This window comes from Platichthys flesus, chromosome 18 (assembly GCF_949316205.1).
Source record: "Platichthys flesus chromosome 18, fPlaFle2.1, whole genome shotgun sequence".
In the NCBI taxonomy this organism is placed as follows: Eukaryota; Metazoa; Chordata; class Actinopteri; order Pleuronectiformes; family Pleuronectidae; genus Platichthys; species Platichthys flesus.
Window position 1 is genome coordinate 18,689,607 of NC_084962.1, and position 19,789 is coordinate 18,709,395.

The 19,789-nt window shown below is 44.5% G+C and overlaps 1 protein-coding gene across 3 annotated transcripts in view; it reads left to right on the top strand.

Moving 5' to 3' along the window:
• The first annotated feature begins 661 nt into the window (after nucleotides 1–661).
• The window catches only part of LOC133973733 (exostosin-1), a 129,896-nt gene continuing 110,768 nt past the window's right edge, over nucleotides 662–19,789 (top strand). The window contains exons 1-3 of one of the 3 annotated variants that reach the window (XM_062411759.1): nucleotides 662–777; nucleotides 856–934; nucleotides 2,112–2,863. In XM_062411759.1, coding sequence (XP_062267743.1) covers nucleotides 662–777; nucleotides 856–934; nucleotides 2,112–2,863 — 947 coding nt within the window. Of the gene's footprint in view, nucleotides 935–2,111; nucleotides 2,864–19,789 lie in introns of all 3 variants that reach the window. The other 2 variants (XM_062411758.1, XM_062411757.1) reach the window with 2 other exon arrangements.

Consider the following 19,789-nt stretch of genomic DNA (forward strand, 5'->3'; position numbering starts at 1 on the left):
AACTGCTGCACAGTCGATGCTGAGTCGGCAGAATGAAATTGAGTTCTGTGAATTTGTTGCATGAGGTAAATAATCTGTATGAAAACCGGCTCTGTCATTGATAGAGATTACAGCCCAGATAACAGTGAATTAAACAGAATAATTACAGATTAAAGCAGATGAATCTTGTGGTGCTTGTGTGCTCTCTGCATTTAAATCATTTTGATTCACTGACTTATGATGATTCACAAGGGTTTGTAATGGGAAGTCATTAATAAAACTGGAGATGGGCTTTATATTCCAACAGGGATTAATGAAGATCTAATCTGACAGGACACAACCTTTATCAGTTATAATACAATGACTTTACACTGGTTTTCTATTAGCTTAAAGTCTGTTAATCTCTTTATTCTTTCAGTGACTACAGATCCCACAATGCCGAGCTGTGGATAGAGAGGCCGCCCCGTGGGTCAAGCTGACCTGTGTCGACCTCCCTGCTCCCCTCCTCCTCCTCATCGCCTCCTCTTTTCCTCCTTTACCTTCCTCCTCTCATTGATTAACCCTTATCCTCCCCTTCCTCACCTCCTTCTCTTCCGGTTCCTCCCTCCTGTCCTCTCTCCTCCCCTCATCCTCTTCACCTCTGCCCCCTGAACTCCTCCTCTTCCTCCCCCCCGCAGCACACATGCAGGCCAAGAAGCGGTACCTGCTTGTGTCTGTGGGGGCCGGTCTTCTCTTCCTCGTCTACCAGTGGGGTCTGCAAATCGGGGAGTTCCAGCAGCAGCCGTACCAGTACCGCCAGTTACCCCAGGACCCGCAGTACCACCAGTATCAGCAGGAGTACTTCCAGCAGAGCCAGGACGTGTACCAGCCCCAGAGGAGTCCGTCCCGACCCCCCAGGCACTGGCCGGAGTCGACGGAGCTGCTGGGACCGTACCTGGAAGGGGGAGAGCAGGAGGTAGAATGGATCCACTTAGAGGAAAATAAATGCTCAGCTGCTTCATTAAATGAAAACAAAAAGGAAAGTTGTGATAGAAGTACTCAGATACCGGAGTACAAGTCCTTCATTCACATTCACAGTGAAATATTATCCTCAAATATGAGTAGTTAAGACGCAGTGGGGCCCTTTCTCTTAGTGTTATTTGAAATGATCAAGAGAGGACGATACATATTCATTCTAAAACACAGCTCTATTAAATAATATCTGGTGGATTCACAGATGAATGATGAGTTTGTTTGGATTCAAATCTCAAAGGAAAAAGATGAGATGATTAAACAAATAACTTTATTTCCCCTGCTCTTTTGTTCTTTGGATTTTTATTTGAATCTGCACCAAATTGCTCCTAACTCATAAATATCAGTCCCCTGAACATGCCTGGTCTTTTTTAATTAAGATCCATCAACTAACTCTCTGAGAAATTAAAGAAAGTGGGATAATGTATATATTTACGTTATTTGGGCTTTAAGGGCCTTAACAGAACTGTGAGACAGAATCAAGATGAGATAAAAGAAGTTGAATTAGTCATTAGTCTCCATTAGTCTAAATACAGTATATTAAAAAACAACATATCAGGTTTGTGTACTTCCACATATTTGATTGTAAACCCTGAGTTGCAGTGAAGGTTTAAACATGAGAACAATGCTCCAGTTTTTGCTGAAGCCCTTGTTGGATTCACTCAGTGGATCTGTTCATGCTTTGTGTGTAAAGAGACTGGGAACATTGGGAAAAGAACGAAAGACACAACAAAGGTCCCCAGGGTCAGGATTTGAACGCCTCAACCATTAAGCTTCATGGTCGCCCGCCTGAGCACGACCACCGACGTCCACCGAGCCGCCAGTTGAAATTGCCTCGTTTTAAACGGCTGGAGGTGTAACAGAGTCTCCACTGTTTGAGAGAAATCAAATACAATCTCCATTGGTCTCCTCGTCTGGGAGAAGAGCTGCAGCTCGGTCATGTGACAGATCAATGAAACGAGATGAGTCACAGAGAAGCAATTCACGACTAAAGTCTTTAGTGAAACCATGAGAAACTTCTCACTTCATGTATATTTTGGATAAAGTTAACTCTGTAAAGAAGAGCAATGTCATGTTACTGTACTTTGGATGGTGATACCTTGGTGTGTGTGTGTTCACAGGAGGACAGTCCTCAGCTCCACCACCAGCACACCTCCCCCCGGGAGCGACGGGCCATCCGAGACAACATCTACAAGAACAAGCGCTGCCGCATGGAGACCTGCTTCGACTTCGCCCGCTGCCAGTCGGGCTTCAGGGTCTACGTCTACCCTCCGCAGAGAGGAGACGAGATCTCCGAGACCTACCAGAAGATCCTGGCGTCCGTGGAAGAGTCCCGCTTCCACACCAAGGACCCCTCGCGGGCCTGTCTCTTCATTCTGGCCGTGGACACGCTGGACAGGGACCAGCTCTCTGCCCAGTTCGTGCAGAACGTCAGGTCCCGGATCCAGAGCTTGCCCACGTGGAACGATGGCAGGAACCACCTCATCTTCAACCTCTACTCTGGCACCTGGCCGGACTACTCAGAGGATCTGGGTTTCGAGGTGGGCCAGGCCATGTTGGCCAAGGCCAGCGCTGACGTGGTCAACTTCCGGCCAAACTTTGATATCTCCATCCCTCTGTTCTCCAAGGATCACCCTCTGAAAGGAGGGGGCATAGGTTATCTGACTCTCAGCGAAGCGCCGCCCTCCAGGAAGTACCTGCTGGTTTTCAAGGGGAAGCGGTACCTCACTGGCATCGGGTCTGAGACCAGGAACGCTCTGTATCACATCCACAACGCGGAAGATATTATCCTGCTGACCACGTGCAAACACGGCAAAGACTGGGAGAAGCACAAGGACTCTCGCTGTGACCGAGATAATGAAGAATACTCAAAGTAAGTTCTCATCTCTTTTCACCGTCTCTGCTGCTTCTGGGCTGGCGCTGGTTTCAGTTTGAGGTTCTGGAGATGTTGGTTCCTTGGTGCCGTCCAAGTTTTATGGAATCACATAACTCCTGTGAAGAAGAACCTGTGATTTCCTGACTCTTCTTCTTGTTTGGTCGCTGCAGAGTTGCTGCTTTTCTGTCTTGCACAGAGGGCAGAGAGCCTTCGATTGAGCCCACATGTGGCACAGACCCTTTTAATCCTGTTGGTTATTTCAAATGCAGCGTGTTTGTGCATCATTACAGCTCAGCTACAGTGCTTCCTGTGCGTGTGTGTGTTATTGTTTAATGGCCGAAATCTCCTGCTTGAGATTGCTGGGGAGCGTCTCGTCTTTATTTGAGCTAAAACAGCTTCCATGCTTTCAAGTACATATTTCACAGTTGTCAGGGGAGTTGGTAGCTTCGCTGTTGCTGTGCTCCGGGGACAAAACGCTCTAAACATGCAAGTGTGTGTCTGTGTGTCTGTGTGTGTGTGTGTGTGTGTGTGTGTGTGTGTGTGTGTGAGAGAGAGAAAGGGGAGCGGAGGAGGAGAAGAGGCATCGACTGTCGAGAAAAGGAAAAGCTCAGCAGTTGGATCGAGAGAAAAGTGATCTGAGCCGTGAAAAGTTCACCTTTTGAAAATTTTAGCTACAGCTGAAAGTCGTGGGGGGGGGGGGGGGCATTACACGAGGAACGAGATGTGACCAAAAATCCCAGATGTGCTGCCCCGAGTGAAATCTGTTGCATATTTTAGGTTTGGAAAGAATAAATAAATCGCTGTGGGATCCAGAAACATGCAAACGAGTGAGCACCGCAGGCAAAGATCAAACCAAACCATCCTGACTGCCCCCTAGTGGCTGGCTGCAGTATATATCCCCTTTTTTCCAATATTCAAAAATCCCACTAACTCCCTCTAACATCTTGAATTTTTCGGCAATAGGAATGGATTCTATCAGCTTGCATTTTGAAAAACACACGTATAAGCATTAAATACTTTTTGTAGGCTGGATAATGTGGCTTCATTTCTGGATCGTGGTCGTCCATCTTAATTTATTCACAGTCTACGGTCCAGTCCTTAAAGCTCCTCAACTGTTTCCTTGTATAAACTCAGGAGGTTGTTGGACAGGAAACCATAAATGAAAGTGATCAGCCGCGTTGATCCTGATATTTTCTTTTTGAGACATCCTGCTCTGATTGACAAGTTCTCTGCCCCTGTTTTCTCTTCAGGTTAATTTTATATTTTCTGTAAAATTAGAAGTGTTATAATTTCCTCTGTCATGAGAAGCAGCAGTGAAGGAGTCTCGGATATAAGACTCTGCCAGAAACCCTTCGGTCAATTATTTACAACCAGGTTTGAGTGAATGTGACTTTATTAAAATGTATTTTAATCTAGTTAAATCATTTTTTTGTTCTCTTATAATGTGGATGTATGGACATAACAGATAAGATTTCCCCCTTTTTCTCATCTCATGTGAATCTAAGCTGTTTCAAGTATAAAAGAATAAAACCAATATATGTGACTCTGACGCTCTAAAAATTCCCATCCGCCTGAAATGGTCTTTTCACAAACGATGCGTTTTTCTTTATCGGCAAACCGTGAATTAACCAGATGTTTTCATTCATAAATGAGTTTGTTGTTGAGCAGCTTTTGTGGAGACGAGGAACAAACGGTTTTAGTCTCATTGAGGTGACACGATTCATCTGAGATGTGTTATCTTGAAGAATCTGCTGCTACAAAAGACAAAGGGTAAAAGTGCTTGAGAGGCTCCACCACTAAATAAACAGAGCATTAGTCTGTTGTCTGCCTCCGTCTGGCATTTTTCCGATGCTCAATACAAAAATCAAAGAGTTTATTCTCACAGCGGAACTGAGTTTTTCGCTCTGTAGTGCTTTAATTTCTCATTTCTCTCCCTCCTCTCATCCCCGTTTGTCATTGATCCAATGAGTTTATTTAACAGCTTATTTCAAGGATGCAGCGTTTTAGAAACACAGAAGTTTCAAGAACTCAGAACTGAGCCGTGCTCCTGCTCCTGTTTCATCTTCTCTCTTTCTCCGCTCGTCTTCATCACGTATCTTCTCTCTTCTCACATATGAGCTGTGATTGATGCAGCCTGTTCATTCATATATGTGTCTGTGATCAAAGTAAACACACGGTCAATTGATATTTATATGAAAAAATGTCACATATTGGAGGCTTGTACCCAAAGCGCTGAATGAGGAGATTCATGCCTGGAGGTGAAATAATCACAGCGTCAAATTAACAGGAGTTAAAATTGAGGAAACTATATTTAGGAATCAGAGTTACTGTCATGCTCTACTTCACAGTTTCAGGGTCACACATGTTCAAAGTCACAGGACGTTTTAAAGTCTCAGGTGGGAAACTGAGGGTTGGAAATGAGCCTCACATTTTATTTGACTCAGTATTTTTACTAAAGAAAGTGTGTTTAAATTAATTTAACATGAAACTAAACATTACCTGTATTTCAGTGTCTTTGAGTTTCTTGGTCGTTACCTTGAAAATAATCTGTTGCATCAGCCTGGAGGAAGGAGCCCATCTCCTTCTTCTCCCCCCCCGAGGACCTGAGAGCCTCTCTGACCCGTTTCATCTGTGAACTCACACGGCTCCACAATCCATTGAATCTGGAGTTTGTGGCTTCTCGCCCGTCTGCAGCTGCCTGTTCTGGTGTTTTACACACGGCACATCGATACAGACATCACCCAGTGCTGGTGGAGGAGGGGGGGGGGGGGGTCCTGCTGCGAGGCTCCCTGATGGGAACAGAAACCAACAAGGATGTTGAAGCCTCGGGGTGGTCGATAATTGCCCTCCAATTGAATTAAGCTGTGAATGAAGGGGGCAGATAGAGTACCCCTCCCCCCCCCCCCCCCCCCCCACTGAGTGGCGCCGGATGGAACTGTGTTACTGTACGGAGATAACAGCTCGCTAAACCAATTAGAGTCTCGCCGTACAGTAGCCCCCCCCCCCCCCCCCCCCGAAGAATGTTTGATATCGCAGGGCTCCGTTTACACAGCGGCGGTTCAAATGATTAATTCAGATCTTTCAACACGTCTCTCATGGCCGACGGAGAGAAGGGGAGAAGAAAGAGGGATGAGGATGAGACGTGTCTGACTGTGAATCCATAAACATCTCCCTTCATCTCGTCTCTGCGCTCGTCGATGTCCTCGCTTTGTCTCGTCTCTGTAGGACCTTGAAGTTATTTTAGCTCTTTAGCTTTTTCTCTTTCGCTCCTTCAACTTTACTTATCGACCTTGTGGCTGAAACTGGCTTTTAATAAACCCTGTGCTTGTATTTCCACGGCAAGATGCATGTCCATGGAATTGTTCACACTTTTATCAGGACAGTCGAGGCTGAGTGGTTTGTGTTTATGTTATCTCCAGTTTGGTCTCCACCACCTTCTGCTTAGGACTTCTTTGGAATCAGCCATCTGATGTAGCTTGTGGCTACTTTGTCTTCACTCCATTGGGGAATCGGTTGTAGTTATTCTTAAGATCTGATCGTTGTCTCTTTCAAACTCTTGTTATTCCTTGTCTTTGTGTTTATTTGATGTCTCTTAACCCTGCGTGTCTGATGTTCTACTTCCCGTCTCTGTCTCTTTTTCCTGCTTGTGTGATTTGTCCGTCCCAACCTGACGTGTTTCACCTGTCTCCAACAATCCCTGTGTCCCCCCCGGTGCATTTAGTCTCTGTGCTCCCTGTCTCAGATTTCTTCACCCATTCTTATCTTTGCTGTCATCCCTTCATATTCAGTTTGTAGTGTACCCAGGTCTCAGTCTTCAGGACGTCCTTCCAGACCATCCCATCAGAAAACCTCTTACACCTTCATCCCTGCCCTCAACATCCATTCATCTGTCCTCAACATCCAATACATCGATTCCTATTAAAACCTTTAAATGGCATATTAGCGTCCTCCTTTTGATATTTAACAGTTTTCAATTCAGCTTATTGACTGCACATGTTCCAGCTGTAAACAAGACTTTGACCTTGTCCTCTGACCTCTACCCGTGTGAATTTTAAATGTGCGTTCATTAGATAAACATAAACTATTGTGTTCTACTTCCTTCAAGGATTTAAAGTTATTTTTACGGCATGAGACCTAAAATATCCATTAATCAATCAATCAGTTTTCATTTGTTTATCCCATATCCAGAAATCACGGTTCTTGTGTTGTTCAGCACTGAACCCTGGGAAGCTTCTACCTCCAACCTGGACTGGAATTGTTTTTAAGTTTGCCGCAGAGCTGTCGCACCCACGTGCACGGTGAGGGCAAAAGAAAGCATAAAGCAAATTTAGGAGTGGACCTTAAATAAAAGGCTTTGTCTGACAGCTAAACTAATAGAATCACAAAAAAATACATATACACACACACACACACCAGCAGCTGTGTGTCATTTTTATCCAGACGTCGGGATCTGGGATGAGGCTATAACACAATCCCTGTGTTTCTGGAGCATTGGCGTGTTTCAGTGCCGGGAAATAGGACAGCGGTGAATTCTAACACACTGAGGTGTGCGTCACCGCTGCCATTGTTGTGACGAGAGGATTTGATGAATAACACAAAAACGTCTCTGCTCTGATCCTGATGTGCAGATATTCATAAAAACCCCAGAGCGACTTCATTCCACAGACGTGTTTACATCACATAAAGACACTGAATTAATGAGTCAGCGTTTCTAATGTGATGCGTCCCGGTGAAAACACACAGATGGAAACGCAGCTGCTGTCACATCTGGGAGGGTTTGGCAGATGCAGGATTCAATATGTATGACAGGAGAAAAGGGTCTGAGTGCATTAATTTAAACGTCAGCCGCGGTCATGTGGGTGGCAGGTGGTGTGTGGTAGAGGAAGTGGCGTGTGTAGAGTAAGTGGTGTGTGTGTTTGTGTGTGTTCTTTCTTCCCGGCCTTGTTGTGAGATGTTCTATTAAAGCACATCAAAAGTCAATGTCCTCTTTCCTTGTTGGCGCTTATCTCCCTCACTCTACTTCCCCCTTGCTTCACCTTCATCTCTCTCTTCCTTTCTCCTCCTCCTCCTCCTCCTTCCATCCTCGTCTCCCTCATTCACCTTCCTCTTCGCTCTTCCTCTTTTTCTTTACCTCCCCTCTCGCCTGCCGAGCTAATCTAAACAGTGGAAAAGGTTTTACTGCTGTCTCAGTGCATCTCTGATGCAAGTCATGATGAAGAGCGCCATGAGGAATAATAACGGCGGCTGCCAGTTCACAGGAGCCAAAATCAGGACTTTTGAAAGAACTTTGATGAGTGGCCGACTCCAGCTCCTAATTAAAGAAACACAGATCAGCCAGAGCCTGTTTGTGAGGATGCACGTGTGCAGAGGAAGAAAAGGAAGTTAAATATTCCATTACTGCATATTTTGTGATGTTGCAGCTTCATTAATCTTGAGTTTGCATCACAAACAGAGTGATTAGGAAACAAAACAAAAAATGTTTAAACCATCAACTGTAGATAAAGGTGGACGACTGCTCCTCTCTTCCTCTCGCTGTAGGGATGGTGGTGTTTAGTCTCAGCCGTCAATCGTGACCTTTTACCTGTTTTTTATATACATCTCCCTTTTGTTGAGATGTGATGTTGTGTCTTTTATCAATAACAACACCCAACAAATAGGATTTTCAGCAATTTCTTGAGGACATACATTTACACAATTGGTTTCCAGTACTTTTTAGAGGCCTGTTAATATTTCTGTCTTGTGTTTTACTTCAGACTTCATTTTGTCTCTGTGCATATTTCTCCTCATGCAGCAGAGCCGAGCTGCAGGAAGCTGAAAACAAGAGCGAGTTGCACTGTTCCCCTTTGGCCACACCCGGCCAATGAAAAAATAATATAAAAGTTATTGGGACTTATAAATAACAATCGTAACGTGTTTTATATGCTGATGAAAATAATAAATCTGGACAAACGATACCCATGGAGTGTGTGTGTGTGTGTGAGAGAGTCTGTGTGTGTGTGTGTGTGAGTGTTAGTGTGAGTCTTTTAGCACCTGCAGATTCCTCAGGCAGCAGAAGACGGCATCAATACATCGAAGGCTCCTGCCAAGGCTGTTGGAGGGTAAAGAGAGTCTCTATTGATCAGGTTTGACTCCACCACTGAGGCCGTTCAGCAGACGAATGGAGGTTAATGCTTGTTCTCGGGTGTGGAAGCCAAACACGATCGGCATTTAGTGCGACAAGGCCTCGGCATCGTGTCTGCTCTGACCCCCCCGTCCGTCTTAATGGGAAAAAGAAGTCGATGTATCAGAGGTGGAAACAGCAAAGGGACACACGGGGCTGATCTCCAACGTTTGTCCCATTGATGAATTCACTTTTTGTCTCTGGAATAAAATCAAAGTGTAGCTTTGATCAATCCAGAACTTGTGCATTTAAGGTGGCATCTAGTATTTGACAATAAACTGTGTGGACCTGCTCATCTGAGTTCTGCAGAGTAAAACTTTAACTTTGACGCAGATTCAGCTGAAAATCCAAAAAGTGTTAGTGGATTAAAATGCTCAGCATGTTGGCTCATTTTCTGGAGTACAATCCTTTTAATATTTGAAATAAACAAAACTTAAACTTAACATAACCAAGGAGCTTTTGTTTCATAAATCAAACACTGCTCTCTGGTGTCTCTGGCTCTCGCAGCCCTCGGATGGATGGAGTTTGTTTCTTTGCCATGGAGCCAAACACAATCCAACTTTTTCGTTCTTGTGAGAACTCCGAGGACCTCTTCTCCTCCTGAGTTTGCAAACAAGCTGAAAATCAACGAGTGTTCGCTCCTGAGGCCTCTTCTCTAACTTGAACTTCGCTCCTCACATCAGGATTAAATACTAGCTTTTAAAATCTCTCCTCCCAGAGAACGTGGCGAGCGCCCACTCCTCACCACAGTAGTGATGCTTAGTGGAAGACTGATCCCTCTGTCGGGGGGGGGGGGGGACATCACGTGGCGCTGTGCTGTCTGTCTGAAGGAAGGAAGGTGGTCATTTTCTGAAGCCATACGAGGTGTTGCTCGCCGTCTCGCTCAGCCACACATCCCTCTCTCCCCCTGAGTACCTGGAAAATGGTCCTGAAACGCGATTCGACTCAATCATCTCTTCCCTCCTTCTCCTCTGCTGTCTCGTTCCCGCCTCTCTCCCCACCTCACTCTCATTTCTTTGTTGTCTTTCCTCCCACTCCCACTCCCCCCTCTTTCTCCGTCTGTTAGTCAAGAAACTGATGATCGGTTGAGTCGAGGTAAAGGTGCGCCGGTCGTTCCCGGGGATGTTTGGCCATCCATCCTGAGTGAGGACAGAATTAGAGAGAGGCAGTGGAAGTGGTGTGGCCGCGTGGCAGGATGGATTGTGGAGTGAATCCATCACGCTTCACGCAAACCGCTCTTTAGTTTCGAAACGAGGACGAGAAAGACGGAGAGAGGGAGACGGGGGAAGTGCTGCTCCGGTGTGACTTTCCATTTGCTTCATGTCAACGTGTACATTTGTCTCTTTAGTCGAGAGAAATGGTTTAAAAGTGGAGCGTTGGTCACTGTCTTTGTTGTGGAGCTTCTGAAGCATCTGAAGCTGAGATCCTCAAACAAACTGATATCTTTGTTCTTCTGGGGACATTTTTTATTTGTACAAAATAGCTGGATTAAAACTTGAAAGATGTTTTATGAGTCAGTAAAGTATTTGGTGCCGATCCAGGAATTATTTTCACGTTCATCTAAAAGCTGCTCTCACCTGCAGCAGATTCAGACGCTACACATTTTTCTTTCTTTTAGATTCACTTTGTTTTTCCTCTTCCACTGGAACATTTTCACTGTGCAGCGTTTTGTTCTTACAGCAGTTTGGCCTCAATTAGAAGGTGCTGACAACAAAATTAACCACAATAAAAACAATAAAGGTTTTATGATCTTATTGAAAAGTCTGCTGTACACACACACACAAACACACACACAAACACACACACACACACACACACACACACACACACACACACACAAACACACACAAACACACACACAGGGAATCTTCTTAATTAAAAATAAGGTGATGTATAAATCAGAAGAATCTGAGTCACATGCAGCTGTTTTCTTGCTGAAGCTGAAAAAAGGTGTGTGAATACAAAGTGTGTCTGAGAACACACACCCACACCCACACACACATGTGGAAGCTCCCTCTGTCGGGAGGGGGGGGGGGGGGGCTGTTTAATAGTTTCAGTCTCGCTCCCCTCACTCCATAACTCTGTCAGCAGGGATTTACAGCTCATTGGCTCTCATTATGAAAATGTGATATTGCACTTGAAGCCCTCTGGCTATTCCCGGCGTATGGACTTCTGCAGTGTCATGGTTTAGAGACGGGGGGGGACGTTGGTCTGAGTTTCTATATTTGTATTAATAAATCTGGTTCATCCCCTGATTCTTCAAATGTTTACTCTTACCTCTGTATCCCCCTTTCCCTTTTCCTCTTTATCTCTTCACCATATTTCCTTCTCTCATAATTTCTTTCCATCTTACTTCATGTCCTTTCATTTCTTTCCCCTCTCTTATTCTTGAGCTCTTGTTCATCTTTGTTTGCTTCTCTCCGTCTCTCTATGCTGAGATGTGCTGCAGGGCAGAGCTGCCTGAACACACTCAGTCATTAGTCGGGAGCAGAAGCAGCCGGGGGGGTTGGTGAGGTGAAACCAGTCCGCGGCCTTTCGGCTCCTGACAGCTGAGTTCCTAACGCAGCGTTTCTCTGTCGGCTCTTTTCTGTGAGATTTAAGTTTTGTTGTGAGCATCGTTGCCTAACTACCTGTTGTGTCACGTTTAAATCCCCCGCCCCTGCTCTGGGTTATGTGTAATGGATTCGAAGCTGTTGCCAATTCATTGTAATGCTCCACTGGCCCAGTTTATTTCTCTTTTTGTGACGTATTACGCGTTAACTTCATTTTTCTCACGAGCAGGAACAAGGGCATGAAAGAGTTTAAAATAAACAGAGAAAGCAGACTCTATATTTAAATACGTTCATAAACCGTCACTGAGGCAGAAGCAAAACGTTCACTTACCTCTTTCACAGATCTTTTGTATGATTACATTTGTATCCTATAAATGCCATGAGCTAAAAAATGTAATGAAACAGATCTACTCACTCTGTAATCACCGATAAAAATTATTAAATTGTATTTGAATTATGATTAAATCTCAGTCATATTCCCTGGTTTTGAACAAAGATATACAAATAGTCTATTAAGCAGTTTTAATGTGTATTTCTGAACCTGTAATCACATATTTTGAGGAATCTTCTAGAGTTGTGAGTGAATAAAACGACTGGAGTTGGAATGTGCATCCATTCATCCGTGTATCTGCCGCTAATTAGATGAATCTTATTCTCTAACAGGAGCGTCTGTGGACTTTAATTTTCAATATCTGTCAATACAGGTCGGACTGACAATGAGTTCTTACAATCATCTGACATCATCTCTACCTAATATTAGTAGTTATAGTTTAAATATTCCCAAATCACCTTGATTCTAGTACTTAAAAATACTTCAGGATATTTACCACAGCGCAGAAACTACAGAACCGTTAATCGAGGAACTTGGTGGAAGGATGTGGGATGAATCCGAGAAGATGGATCCGAGAAGAACCCATCAAATGTTATTGTGGATCAGGATCAGCAGGTGGATCCAGACATTGGGGGCAAAAGGCAGGTTACACCCTGGACAGATTAAAAAAAGTGTCACTACAAAAGAAAAATATCAATACACAACATTTACTCTAATATTCATTCTTTGTCATAAGGATTTAATAAACATGTAGCGTTTCCCTTTATGTCAAACATTGTCTCCCAGCTCATAAAAGTTGAGTCGCCTCCTCCTCCTCCTCCAGTCGCTGGTGGCGCTGCTGTGTTGGCACATCGAACCTGTTCTAGTAATTGAATTGTGTTATTTTTAATGGAGCCATATGTTGTTCCTGCTGACTGAGGCAACACATCACACACTAACTGCTGCTGCGGCTGTTTGACACCTTGTCAACACTTTCCTCTGGATATTATGTGTCGGTGGCTAATTCTCACGATGGAGCTCAACTTTTATGTCCCTCTCAATTCTATCTCTCTCTCTCTCTCTCTCTCTCTCTCTCCCTCTCTCTCTCTCTGAAGACGTCAGATATTCTACAACAGCAGAAAATAACTGCGGGATATGAAAAGCATTCACAGCTTCAAAGAGGCACAACTGAAGGATGAGACTAATGAGCAGTTTGTCACTTTACATTCTCCTTTGTGTTGTAATATGAATCATCAATTTGTTTATAGGACTCCAAAAATACTCTGTCCTTCTAACACACTGTTAAACATCCAATGCAGCAACTCACCAAACTTACAAAAACATTTTCATTTCATTTCAGAAAGAATTGTATTTTGTCTAATATAAACTATTATCTTTACTACTACACTAATTTTGCAAAACCACTACATATAGCCTTCGTCTTCGGTTCCACTTTTCTAACCTCTGCCACTTTTTTGACGTTTCCACCGATTCACCAGGGAATAATTCATGAATCTTTCTCTCCAAGTAAAATCCATTTCTGTTTGCTCTGGGATCCTGGGTCTCTTTTTCTGGACAGCTCAAAAACTCTTATGTGAAGCTCCAGATTTGTACATTCAGTTCCTGCACAGTGGAAAAGATCCTTAAAACCTTGTGTAACATCATTTTGCTTACTAAAAACGAAATAAAATATACTTGCCACAGGCTCCCTTGCTTCATCCAAACTTTGGCTAAGAACAGAAAGTTTCCACAAGTGAAAACAATTTCAGTGAAAAAGCTTGGAGGTAAATTAATTGATATATTATATATAATTGATAATATGAAAAGCAAACGTGTGAATCACCGTCTTCACCGAGCGTCGTGTCTGTGATGTGATGTCAGAAGTTTGTCTTCATACTAACTTCTGTTTTTAGTCGTGACCTGCTTTGTGTGCGCCTTTTTTTTTGTGTGTGCATGTGTTTGTGTGCAATCACGTGCACACAGCGTCACCAGCGTCTCCTGTGACCCTCTCTACTATCTGCTGACAGCTTCCCACTTGTTTTGTTTATTTCACGTCGCCACACATTTGTCCCATATGCATATGCATGAGCAAACACGTACACACACACACACACACACACACACACACACATACATGCGCAATTTTGCCTCCTGCAGCACAAGCGCTGACACATTCCCCTCTGAGTGCTGCGGCTGCCGATTGGAAACTCCGACACCGTCTCAGAAGTGAGCGTTCAAAGTCGTCTCTGTTTGTGGACGCTGAGGGCGAATCGGCCGCGGCTGCTTCTCCGGCTCTCAGTGTCAAAGCTGCTGGAGAGCCGGAGAATAAGAAAGCAGTTTAATCGAAAGTCTAATCTCCATTCTTATTACCTCCTACTTCTCTTTCTCACTGTGTGTGTGTCTGTGTGTGTGTGTGTGTGTGTGTGTGTGTGTGTGACAGCACTGTGAGGGGGGGGGGGTTCATCTCCACTCCTGTCACATCTGCACTGTCGCACACTTACACTCTTTGGGTTTTTCTTTCTGTTGAAAACCTCAAATGTTTCCAGGGTTTGTTTAAATTCAGTTTTAGCCTCCTCATGTGTTTTAACTGATACGATGAACTACCAGTGGAGTTTTATCAATATGTACGGTGTTACAAGGACGGTTTGAATATTGAAATTCAGTCTGTGTTTCTACGTCAGAAAGACATTTTAGCTTCATTCCTGTACGATGACAGGAAGTGTTATTATCAGTCGTTGCCTCTAAGCTTTGAGAGCTGCTGAACCAACAATGTTTCACTGAACCTAACCAGGCCATTCTTTAGTCTATACCAAACCAAACCATGACTGTTCCACAAGCATAATTGTGTGTTTACCATGATGACGGAGATTTAGATAACCCTTGAGCTCCTAAAGGTCGTATTGTTGCTTCCATGATGATGAAGGTCTGCTACATGTGCTGCTGTTACGATGAGATAATTACACAATCTAATATTTACTGGTGTGTTCGCTGTGGTTTGGTCCTCCGGCTCCTAACGAGGACTTGGCTCCCTTCCGCTTGTTAGATGTTTACATCTCTACACAGACTCTTGTTCTTCTCAGCTCGCTGCCATTTGGCTCTGAGCTGATAGCGAACAATCCGTTTGTGTGCCGGGAGCCGCTGCCCACAGTTTTCTGTTGGGGGGGGGGGGGGGGGAAGTAGTGGGAGCCTGTGGGGCTCAACCAGATGGTGTGGAGGACCACAACAATGAGCTGAGCCGAGCTGCAGGCTGGTTCGCTGATTCTCCGCGGGATCAGCAGGACTGGAAACATTTCCACACAAGCAGGAGGCGTTCAGCTCCACGATAAAACTCTCAGGGAAGTTTTAGGGCAAAGTTTTATGCAGGAAACTAACTACAATGTTGTTTCCTGTGTTTGTTCGTCACCCACACAGTTGTGTTGTTGGGTGACGCTATTCAGAGTTTCTGGAGAAAGGTCCAACAACAGGGCTGGAGAGACTTTATGTGACCCTGGGTTTTATTGATAAGATAATGTTGTAAGTCATGATCTACAGGACCAGTCACTACTGGCTTCAGGTCTGAATGTGCTGAGTGGAGGATTTTGAGAAACTAGGTCCAGGTGAATTCTGACCTGCCACAGCTTGTTCAGAAAAAACGCCAAGCGAATCTCTGCGAAGGAGAGGCGGTGGTCTAGTGGCAGAAACTTGGACTATGGGCAGAGAAGGTCTCTGGTTCTCCTCTGGTTCGACTCCATGGAGAGACAACAAAAAGACGAACCTGGATTGATCTGTCCAAAAATCCAAGAGTCTCCCTACCCTGTCTAGTGCCCCTGAGCAAGGCACCTTACTCCCCCAACATCCGCTCCCCGGGCACCATACATAGTTGCTCACTGTCCTGCACCAGATGGGTTAAAAGCAGAGGATAAATTTCACTACAATTGCATGAGTCTGTGCATGTGTTTGGGATAAATAAATTTAACTTAATCTTGTGTAACTCAGGAGTTTGGTCACAGGATCAAAAAATACATAACCCTGTGCACACACCACACACACCAGTAATATGTTAATGTCATCCCAGCTCAGGTTACCTGGAATCAGACGGGATAAAGACTGTTTCTCCTCAGTCCCTCTGTTGATATGAGCTGTACGTTCAGACTGTGACCCGGTGGCCGCCGAAGTTTAGCAGCTCAGTTCTGTGAATAGCTGCAGGGAAAAACGAAGGCATGAAATGGAAAGTGGAAAGTGTCAATGTCAGCAGCGGGATCATATTTACATGAGCACACTCACACAGCGCAAACAGCCCGGAGGCGGCTTTTTGCCTCGTATCTATACTTTCTCCTTCACAGGACCAATATAGCATTATCTGAGAGCGGCTGCCAGTGGAGGCTTCTGGTAGATCTGTTTGCTGAGCAGCTTTCATGATGTGGTGGAGCAGCAGCAGTCATTTAAGATGTTCAACTGTCCAGAAGCAAAGATTCTAGTCTGTGTTCTGCACAGAGGAAGTGAAGGGACTGTCGGTTCCAGTTTAAATCATCAGTACAAAGCACAAGTTCCTCCCTATGCACGTTTCACAACAAAATTAACATCTTCAAATCTGCTATCAAAAGGCAAATGACTCCTTTTCCACTAGAGGAGGTTGCTTTCTGTTTTATTCCTCGGTGAGTCATGTCCGACGTCTCAAACGTCTTTTTATATTGTTGATTATCAACAATGAGATTCCCGTCACAGGAAAACTGTCTGATACGTCTGAAATCTTTTGCTTCAAACTGTAAAAATATAAAGCAAAAAGGGAAAAAGATCTGTGAACCCTCCAAGCTTGTGCACATATAAACACATAGATACACAAAGTCTTGTACACACACACACACACACACACACACTCACACACACACACACACACACACACTACCACGCACACACACACACACATTGCCATCAGTCCCAGGAACGCGAGGTCAGGACCATCCATCAGAGTTAGTGTAGAGTTTTGTTCAGTGTCCCTCTCACCGCTCACCAGGCTCACTCACAAGCGAGGACTGTTTGGTTACCGGTACAGAGTCGGGGGGGGGGGGGGGGGGGGAGACCGAAACACGCACACGCACGCAGGGAGAAATGAGAACAATGAAAAAAGAGACACTCGAGGAGCAGAAGCCCGAGAAAAGAGGTAAATAAATCAAGTGGAGGTCGCGGCCTTCGTGTGTGAAACAGCGTCTGCAGCGAGCAAGAGGTGGAAACTTTTTAAATGAATTTGAGTTTGTCGTGACTGCCCGACATATATGTGTGTGTTTGTGTGTGTGTGTGTGTGTGTGTGTGTGTGGGATTGATGGAGGAGGTGAGAGGAGGAGAGCGGAGTTGAGGAGTGATACTTTCAAATGCCTCTCCAGCTGTGCATTGGGGAACATGGAGCTAGCTGCCATTTGCATTTGTAGCTCAAGGACGAGAGTAACATTAACCAAGAGGAAAGGGATCACTCTGATGTTGCTGCACAGTCCAACACAAACCACAGCTTTGTATACAAATGAGGACCTTCCATATTCAACCTGTATTGTTCCAGCTCTAAATCCTAATGTTTAACAGGATCTAAACCTTTTTTCTGTTAATATTGCATCACAAAGAAAAATGAGGAAGACCCTGTAATATGTGCCAATGTGTTAAAAGCACATTTATGAGCAAAGTGAAGAAGTTTCTGATGTGAAACAAATCTGAAACCAGAAAGTCAGCAATGATTATTATCCAGGCAGCAACTCGACTTTTATTCAGAATGCTAAATATGTACATTACAAACAAACAAAGTCAAAGCGTCCCATCCAAAGAAACTCCCACAAAAAGCCGACTCATGACACAAACCTTCCTTTCAACCTGGAGCTCGAGGAGAAAGTGATTAGCAGTAAAAGAGGAAAACGCTTGATTTATGTCACAATGTAGTTTTTACAGAAACGAGGAAAATGCAACATCATAAAACAAACAAGGAGGAACAGACTCTGTGTTTGTTTCACGCTGCATTGAACTGAGCAAATCGTTTTTCCCTTCATCAGAAACACGGGAGGAGAGAGATCAGAAGAGGTTAAGAGGAACCGAGAGAGAGAGAGTTTAACAAAGAGGTGTAATTAATCAGAGCTTCTTCCAGGATATAAAACATCCTCACGTTTGTGTAGATAAAGAACACGGAGCTTAAATCCTGCCTCAAGGTTTACTTTGCACCACGGACCATTTAACAGCAGTTTGAACATCCCTGTGATTAATAACCACGACCAAGGACGCGAGTGCACGTTCGGTTTCACTCCGTGTTCTACCAGAGAAATGAGGAGATCTGGTCCCGTCAGTTTGGTGCTTTGTTTTAATTTACTGCTCCGGTCGTAAAAACCTGCGGTGAAGTTTACCTTCTCCTGCCGTTTAGGGAACTGCTGACCCGACAGGAAATCTCCTCGTCACTAACAAACACTCAACACGCTGGTCAAAGAGGCAGAACGTAAACTGAGAGATGAATGGGGAAATTTATGCAACGCGGGCAAATTCGATGTACCTGCATCTTTTAATTTAAATATTTAAGCGTTCGTATCAGTCTTTCCAAATCCTTTACGTACAGAACAGCCATTTATAACCTGTGCAGATGGTGGAGGGGATGGAAACGTGAGTCATTACTCAGCATTACACAGATTTCTGCTTCTCTCTATTTAATCCAAGATGCAATAAAAACATTTAAGATAAGTAACTTATAAGTTTCCCTCGGGCGACAGGGTCATCTCCGTCCTCTGGGAAAAACATCTCTCATTCATGTTGTGGTTTCTTCAGGAGTTAGATGTTGATTGGATGATTCTTGAAGATGCTTCACGTCTCATCTGAAAGTAATTCAGTTCTACCGGTCGACCTTTGACCTCCTGTCACCTCGTGCATCGTTGGTTTATTGGGCGGATTGCAACATCAAGGTGCTTTACCAACATCTGCTGTGTCTTCTTTATCCATCAGGTTTTAGAGATGACAAGCATGAAGAACCAAAATGTCTCCAGTGCATCAGGATGTTTTGTACGTTCTTAATGGGTCTGCTCCCACCGGAGAACTGTTCGGACCATTTCATCGGTCCATTGATATTTTATGATAAAACCACGTTGGCCATTGTATCACATACAATGGCCAACAAAGAACTTATCAACACCAATGTTAGCTCCGAAGTGAGGGGATGCTAACAGCTGCTAATAGTCAACATACGATGTAGTGACCAGGCAGACAGAAAACACAGATTCACCAAAGTGGAACATGATGCTAAAGATCTGCGGCACTGCTCCAATGTAAAATGTGAAATCACCATCACTGCACAGCGGGGGGGCGGGGGGGGGGGGGGGGGGATGTGTCATCATCACAACGTTGGACTGAATACAAACTGATGTGTCAGCTCTTTATAGGTTTAAAAAAAGAAAGAAGCTAATATTAAAGCATCTGCTAACCCGCCCAGCTCAGCTGCTTCCACTCGGCCGCCTCATCACGATCTGTGCTCACCTGGGAAGTCCCACCTTAGACAGCACTTCTCACTAATTGCAGAAGCTTCTTCTCGTCTGCATTGTGCTTCACCTCATGTCTCACAGGTCTTTCTCCGAACGAGGTGAGTGAACTCAGTGGAAGTCGTTAGGAATCGCTTTGCTCCCTGAAATGTTTATAAATCACATAAATCAGTCGGATCCCGCGAAGGAAGAGAAGTTAGCGTCTCATCCACCAGGAGACCATTTGCCAGGGAAGTTAATGTAAGACATCTATCCCCCCCCCCCCCCCCCGCCCACGGACTGTAATTTCACAAAAAGATGGAGGACACCTCGGTAAATAGGCTTAACACGCACCGTGGCTGAGAATATTCACAATAGTAATGGAAGCTCCACTTTGTGAGTAACTGCTGAAATTAATGATTTCAGCGAGTGTGAACTGCAGCAGAGGTG